This window comes from Nothobranchius furzeri, chromosome 3 (assembly GCF_043380555.1).
Source record: "Nothobranchius furzeri strain GRZ-AD chromosome 3, NfurGRZ-RIMD1, whole genome shotgun sequence".
Taxonomy (NCBI): domain Eukaryota; kingdom Metazoa; phylum Chordata; class Actinopteri; order Cyprinodontiformes; family Nothobranchiidae; genus Nothobranchius; species Nothobranchius furzeri.
Genome location: NC_091743.1, coordinates 43910385 through 43918327, shown reverse-complemented (window position 1 = coordinate 43918327; position 7943 = coordinate 43910385). Strand labels below are relative to the sequence as shown.

General features: G+C 41.3%; 1 protein-coding gene across 1 annotated transcript in view; it reads left to right on the top strand.

Annotated features, from left to right (window-relative positions):
• gxylt2 (glucoside xylosyltransferase 2) overlaps positions 1-6672 on the top strand; it is a 24340-nt gene extending 17668 nt beyond the window's left edge. Inside the window, exons 4-7 of the mRNA XM_070549845.1 lie at positions 1904-2155; positions 3043-3166; positions 4526-4698; positions 6300-6672. Coding sequence (XP_070405946.1) covers positions 1904-2155; positions 3043-3166; positions 4526-4698; positions 6300-6476 — 726 coding nt within the window. The 3' untranslated portion in view covers positions 6477-6672. The remainder of the gene's footprint in view (positions 1-1903; positions 2156-3042; positions 3167-4525; positions 4699-6299) is intronic.
• Positions 6673-7943: the final 1271 nt, after the last annotated feature.

The following is a 7943-nucleotide window of genomic DNA, read 5'->3' as shown; positions in this document are numbered from 1 at the left end:
ACCAACAACCATGCCACACTCAAAATAGCTTAAATCACCTTTCTTTCCCATTCTGACCTTCAGTTTGGAGTTCAGGAGATTGTCGACCAGGACCACACCCCTAAATGCAACTGCCATGTGGTTGGTTGATTAGATAATTGGATTAGGAAGAAGTTGAACAGGTGTTCCTAATAATCCTTTAGGTGAGTGTATATACAACAAGAATAGAACAACAACACTTATCAGTAGTTGTTAAAATAAATACAATTAAATCTGAAGCAGCAAAATAAAGAGACAAATGATAGAGGCAAACCTGCTTCGGAATATTGTGAAATGGACAAAATTCCTATCAACAGACATTTTTCTTATCAGTCTATCAATATATTTCACCTTTTTAAAAAAATCACAAATTTAGACCAATTTAATGTTCCCTGGTATTTTTAAAAGAGATATCTGACTTTTTTTTTACAAGGTTGATTTTTAAAAGCTGATCAAATATTATATAATTGGATAGATCAGAGATTTTTTTAGCTGAAATCCTCAAGCATCACAGCAGAACAGAATAAAAATGGACATATTCCTCTGTCACATACATAGAATATGCATTGAAATAGATATTCAGTAAATCTGACTTTAAATAGCCAAAATCTATCCACACAACTGAACTGTTGGGACATTCATGTCAACAATGTCTTTACACTGTCTTTTTTCTTTCGAGATGCTCGTTTTTTTTTCATTATCTATTTTAATCCATCGATGTCCTACTTGTTACCTGCAGCACTAGGCTACAGCTGCACAGACATTAGCCGTTAGCACGACCGGCTGCCTCTGTGCCGTCGGTCAACCTAACATGGCGCAGTTCTGTTCCAGCCATATGACTGGTCCATCACTGAAGAACTCTTAATAATTATTATTGGCTATTCAGCTTTTCTGCGTATTGAAGGTTTATGACCCATCCTCATATATATGTTTTACTACTGAGGAAAGATTGTTTGAAACATTGCCATTTTATATCGGGATTGTCCCATAAAGCTCTTTAGTAGACCCGAAGTCAGGCACATCCATGGACATCCCGGTGCTGCTGCAGGAATTTATTTTAATGTATATTTATGTTACTAAAAACTTAAATGCTCTGAAACATTACTGTTAACTAACATTCCTTTTTATTATCTGTTTGAATATTTAATGTAGGGATGGACAATATTTTTGCATCAATGTCGGTATCGGTCGATGTTAGTCATTTTTTAAAATATCATATCGGTTTGATAAATAAAACCGGGGAGATATTAACAACCGATATTTTTCCATCTCGTCTCCATTTGTTTGCCTGTTTCAGAGGGTGAGGGGGGTGATGTGTATTTGTTTAGTCATGTGACAGTGAATGTAATCATCTCAGAAGCGTAATTGTGTGTGTTGTGTGTACATAATAACGTAATTCAGCTTTAATAATTTTCATTTTATGCTAATTCTGCTGATTTTAGAAGCATTAATGTCAGTATATCGGCAAATATTGGTTATCCACCATAACAGTGATATTAATATCGGATATCGGAATCGACCCAAAAATTTCATATCGGTGCATCACCAGTTCAATGTGTGGCTTGATTTGTGTGAAACTTTGGTTAAATGTTTGATTTTGATACTTACCAGTAAACAAAATTTAAGATTCAATGATTGGTTAAATTCAGGGTTCAAAACTGATTAGGCTCAGTAGCGTGACCTTTTAGCATGCAGATGAGGCATAAAACATCTAGATATCGGCCATCAGATGACCACAGGCTCTACATACCGGCACTGGCGATAGAACAACCCATATCGGCAATCTCGTATATTGTTCTATTGCTGAACTCTACTCCAAAGTAAAAGCTACAAAGCTCCAGGATAAAACTCACTACTGTACTGATGACAGGAACCGTTTTCCCAGGTCATCCTGAAGGACGTGGACTCTTTACTCTACGTGGACACCGACGTGCTGTTCTTGCGGCCCATGGATGATATCTGGAGGCTGCTGAAGGCCTTCAACAGCACCCAGCTGGCAGCAATGGCCCCGGAGCACGAGGTGCCAAAGATCGGCTGGTACAGCCGCTTTGCCCGTCACCCGTTTTACGGGGTCACGGGGGTCAACTCTGGAGTCATGTTGATGAATCTCACAAGGATCCGCAGCAGGCTGTTTAAGGTGAGCTCAGGCCTCATCTCTCTGATCAGCGTAAAGCCTGGTTTATGCTTCTCCGTCAGCTCCGCAAGGGACAGACACGCACGGATTGACGGAAGCGTTTTGCTCTCATACTTCTCCGTCTCCTGGAGAGTGTTGCAAAGCAGTTGCCCGGCAGGACAGCAGAGGGTGTAGTGCTGTTCTGTGGTATCCTGTCATGTATCGGTCCAAGATCGTGTGTTTATATTGTGTTTTTTGTGTTTATAAGAGACTTTTAACAGGGACATATTTGTCTCTCATTCTCCCACCGCTTCATGCGCTCCTCACCTCTAAACCCACGTTTCCTGTCATTTCCGTCCACAAATAAAACGCTTGCTGCGCATCTTTTCACTCCTCCAGTCACGGGAGGATGAAACGTTCATATTTTTAGAGTTTTTTTGCGAGGTATTCTTCAAGCTTCTCCGTGTCTGCCGCTAGTTAAACTCGGCTCTCTTTGCAATGGCGGCGCTGTAAACAACAGAGGCGTCCTGACCAATCACAAGCTTGCGTAATCCGTCTCGTTCGACGGATGTTTAAAAAAGTGGGCTCGACTCCGTACGTACTTGTGTGCCTGCCGGAGCCCTACTCGAGGACGGATAATGGCGTTGCGTGTGTTCCGCACTGACACAGACGGAGAAGCATAAATCAGGCGTAAGGCTGAGGGATGCACTTGTGTCGTTGAGCTTGAGATAATGGATGAGTGCCCCAAGTGGCTCTGATTGAAGCCATCCAGATCACCGTGCCAGCGGCGCCACAGCCTCATAGCTCAAATTAGCAGCTTCACTGGCAGCAGATTGCAAATGAGGAGTGGAATGGAAATGTGCCCCTCCTTTGATGATTAAGGCTGTTTTTGTTGATGGTGGTGTTTACAGAATGGCATGATTCCCAGTGGTCTGTCCTGGGACGATCTTCTCCATCCACTTTACCAGAAATACAAGAACCACATCACCTGGGGCGACCAGGATCTCCTTAACATCATCTTCCACTACAACCCAGGTGAACTTCCCTTTAACTCAGACTATCAGCAGCACTTTTAAATCAGTCACCAGCTTGACTCTGTAAACACTACGTATGCTGCAGGCGGCCAGCTATGGTGGCCAGATGTGGGCTCAGTTATCTTACAGGCACGGCATGCTCTGTGAGACAACAGTGCAGGAATGAACCAGAACATTGCTGGATTTACTTGTCAGGGCTTTGAGCTTTCTGCTGCCTCCAGAGAGGTCCTCCAGTTAGCCCAGAAACATTAAACAGGCCTTTTTATTGGCTGCTTTGAAATAGGAGAACAACTTCTAAAGGTCCCTGCAGATGGGAGTTTAAAAAGAATCAAAAGGATCTGGCAGTCAGATTTTCTTCTGTTTTTGGTAAACAAGGAATTTATTTTCCATCTGGGTTCACTTTCTATGCCCGTCTCATTGGGGTTTTGTTTTATTATCTTCCTATAATGATCCGACGTTTGGAAAACATCCATCCATTCAGGCTGTGGAGGTGAAAGGTCGAGACATCCTGTCATCCAGCCCAAAAATCTCAGCGCATCCCAAAGCATCCCAATCTGATCCCAGGCTAGAGAAGACTTTGGTTTTGCTCTAGGATCTCCTCCTCTTAGGACTTCCCGGGAAAATCTCAGAATGGAGGGTGATTTTCACCTCAGTTGCCTCTTTCTTTGTACTTTTGAATATTTAGTCAGCCACTAATATACAGAACCCCACAATCCAATCCCAACTCTTGTAACCATAGGTGAAGTGGAGCCAGACCAGCAGATCTAGAGCTTTGCCCTTTGCTCAACTTCTTCACTACCTTATTTTTTTTTAGAAACGCGGCCTTAATTTTGTAGGAGCCTCCTAGTCTTCTCCTCGCCGTTTCACATTCAGCTACTAAAGTCCTCGGCGCATGCTGAAGGTCGCAGCTTTAACGCACCAACAGGACTACGTCATCTGCAAAAAGGAGAAACTGATGTATGCAAACCAGACATCGTCCTACCTGTGCCTTTGTCTTCAGCCACTGTCCTTGAAGACCAAATACAGAATCAGAGGATCGGAGACCAGGGGAAGCCAGAGTTGAGTCCAACCCGCATGCCAAAAGGCTGAAGCTTAGTGGGAATCACAATTAATCTTTTGCTTTGGCAGAGACCAGGAAAGCCCATAAAAGTGAAATTTGCCAATGTGGGCAGAATGGATGACATGACTGAGCTCAAATGGTGGACATTGATCACACACTTTTGTAAAAGTGAAGGCTTTTATCATTTGATAGCACAAAAACCCTTTGAGATGCGTGTCTTTAAAGGACTCTTTCCAGTTTCCTAAACAACGGCGCTCATATGACTTCTGTTGGTAGAGTTATTGTTCTTTTTCCTTTCAGAGTGTCTCTTCATCTTTCCCTGCCAGTGGAACTACAGGCCTGACCACTGCATGTACGGGAGTAACTGCAAAGAGGCCGAGGAGGAGGGCGTGTCCATCATCCATGGGAACAGAGGGGTTTATCATGACGACAAGCAACCCGCATTCAAAGTAGTTTATGATGCAATACATGATGTGAGTTTCATCATTATCGTGTCGTACTTGTCTTAAAATAAATAAGGATTTCTTATTGGGGGGGGGGGGTATGGCAAACTTTCCATATCCCAATTTTAATCAATTATTTCAGTTTCATGCAATTTGACAGTATTTTTTCCATACACGACCGTTCTGACCCACATTATCTTCAGATGTTTTTAGCTGTTTTCCCAAATCACAGGAAAGCCTGAAATTTCAGATTGTCTTAAGCGAACGCCGGCAAAGAAAACACTGAAGTTACTATTACTTTGGTAACGATGAGATGAAGCCCATTTTGCAGACAATTCAATTCAATTAACGTTGATTTATATCGCGCCAAATCATGACAAGAGTCGTCTCTAGGCACTTCACATAGTAAACATTCCAATACAGGTCAGTTCTTTAAGCCAATCAGAACGTTTCCTGTATAAGAAACCCAGCAGGTTGAAGACAAGATTTCTCCTTCAGATAAATCGTTCAGTGAAGAGATGATGTCCTCAAGTCTCAAAACATCTTAGATTTTAGGAACTGAACATGAAACGATAACGTGCAAAAAAAAAAGGTTGAGAAATGTGGAAAAAAGCGCCAACAGTGACTCAACAATGGTGACTTGAAAAAATATACAGTAGTCCCTCGCTTTAACGCGGCTCACCCTTTTCTGTTTAGCATTTATTTTCTCGTCAATAAATAAAAGGCGACAATGATAATTGACATTAACGAAAATCCAATCAGGAAATGGAAAAGATAAGGAACGGGAAAATGAGCCAATCAGCTATTTGGAGAGGCGGGACTAAATGAGACAACCAATCAGAGTCCAGATCCATGATTAATGAGCAGCTGTATCGAACATGGTGTGAAAGCCTAACTTAGCATGCGTACACAGCTTACTTGTTTAAGTAACTTCAGCACATGTCCAAACATTCTCTAAACACACAGATGGTGACAAGGACAAAGGTTCTCCAAGGCACAAACGTATGAAACCCATTCAGCGTGTTCGTGAGCCGTTCATTCTCTCGTTTCTGCCCAAATGTAAACAGCAGGAATGGAGCAAAATAAAGACAGGTCTGAAGCGAGAGCGCTCACTCTGTTGTGTTTCTGCATAGACGGTAAAACAAAGAGCTGTTAGCTCGTCAGTCTTGGAAGATGAAAAAAAAAAAAAAAAAAAAGCTATTTCTCCCTACAGAGGTTGTTCAGGAAGCTCCAGGGTAGTTATACACAGAAATGTTTTTGCTCCCAAAAGAATTCCTTTGAGGATTTTACCTTCACGAAGCTTTGCGAACTCAAAATAAAAAATAAACGATGAAGGGCAGTGGATTCTGTTTTATTACAATATAATGGGCAACTGCTCCTTTAGCTTATTAAAAGAGCTCTGATCATTGACTGTGTGAGGCTCACATTAAAGAGCAGGCTGCCTCTGCTCTGCTGAGATAAGCCTCTTAAAGAGGAGCCGGGACATCATTTATGATTACCACAGAAGCCCCGCCCCCATCCCCATTGACAGAATTATAAATACTGTTTAGCAAGTGATGGATTTCCTTTTAAATTCTATTAAACAGGAATTTCTATGGGTTTGGCTCTCACGCAGCTCCTTGTCTTTGCAGTTTCCCTTCGAGGACAACATGTTCCAGTCACTGTTCTATCCCATCCAGACCAAGTTCCTGGACACGGTCAACACACTGTGTGGTCGGATTCCCCAAGTCTTCCTCAAGCAAATTGAAAAGACAATGAAGAAAGCGTTTGAGGAGAAAGTGGTACGCCACATCAGACCACACAAGTGACGGAGAGAAACTGGACTCCTGTGGGTTACGTGTCAAACCTTCGGATCGAGCTGGTTTTTCTGTGTTTGCACTGTTCAGCACACAAGACCTCGGGACCTGAGAGTCTTACGATGCAGTGTGATGGTTTTGGTAGTGAGCCTGAGTAAACAAAGATGCATACAGCGCTGATCAATAATGCCAGAGAGCAGGTTTACTTTTATTTTTACATCCTAACTTTATGACTGTTGGAAATCAGTATTTTTTTTTTCTATAAGGCAAACGAAAGACATCCGCTCGTCTCAAGTGTCAGCTGAAGACGTGCTGTGGTCAGTTGTGTGTTGAACAAAGATATTTGAGTTGCATTTTTGTCCTTCAAATTATTGTTGTTTGGAATATTCTTGCTGTTCAGAATAATCCAACTTCTGACAGATTTAGTACTTGAAAGGGTAAAACCAAAAACCAACAGATTTGTGAATGTGAACTGGAAATATGCACCTGCAAGAATGAGAAGCGCCTAAAGGGATAGTTCAGATCTTCAGAAGTAGGTTTCTATGGAAATGTATAAACAGTTCTTGCCTAACTTGCTGTACATGGCTATTTGAGTGGCCTCAGTTTGGAGAAAGAGAGTTTAATTATGACTGAATTGAGAATTTGTGGATCATCAGAGTAGGTTCAAGGTGGAGTCAGATTAAAGCAACTCAAATGTCAAACAGTTTATGGACACTTTTATTATTATCTATTTGAATGTGTTTGATAATTCTACACAGGAAGTGCTACAGCTAGCTGCTGCTGGTTGTGCAAACAAATACTCGTGTAATTTGAAGTAAAAGTGGTGTTTAGGTTTATAAAATAACTTTTGCACAAACTGATGAGATGGGAGCAATTCACTTAAGAACTGCCCCCACTAGCCATTAGCTTATCAATCAGATTACAAGCTGAGTTTATTCAAAATGCTATGTACAGCAAGTAAGATATTAACTGTTAATAATCTTTCCATGGAAACCAAATAATTAAAAACTATCACTTTAAATCTGGGGTAATTTCAGCAGTTGCTGTTGGGGTTTTTCCACCAAACTGGTGCCAGAGCAGGCGCTTTGCTGGTTCTAAACTGGTTCCTTTTCCACAGACTCGGGGCTTAGTCGGTGCTGTCATGATGTCAGTCAAGTGTGGGGACACACCTGTGTCCCACATGAGGACAAAGCATGTCCTCCTTCTCTTCTGGTTTACAACATGGAAAAAAGTCTATAAGAATTGTACAAATAACTTAGAATAGAAAAGACAATTGGTTTATTGTCCCTCAATGGGGAAAACAGCAGCAATTACATTCCCAACAGGAGCAAAGATGTAGAATAAAAACAGAATAAGAGTAATTAGAAATGAAAAATACAAGAAAACAAAACAGAAATACCTAAAATGTAAAAACTGTTCAAAATGCTGAAAATATTCACATTTAAAAAATAAATATAGAGAAATGATGGAAATACCGTG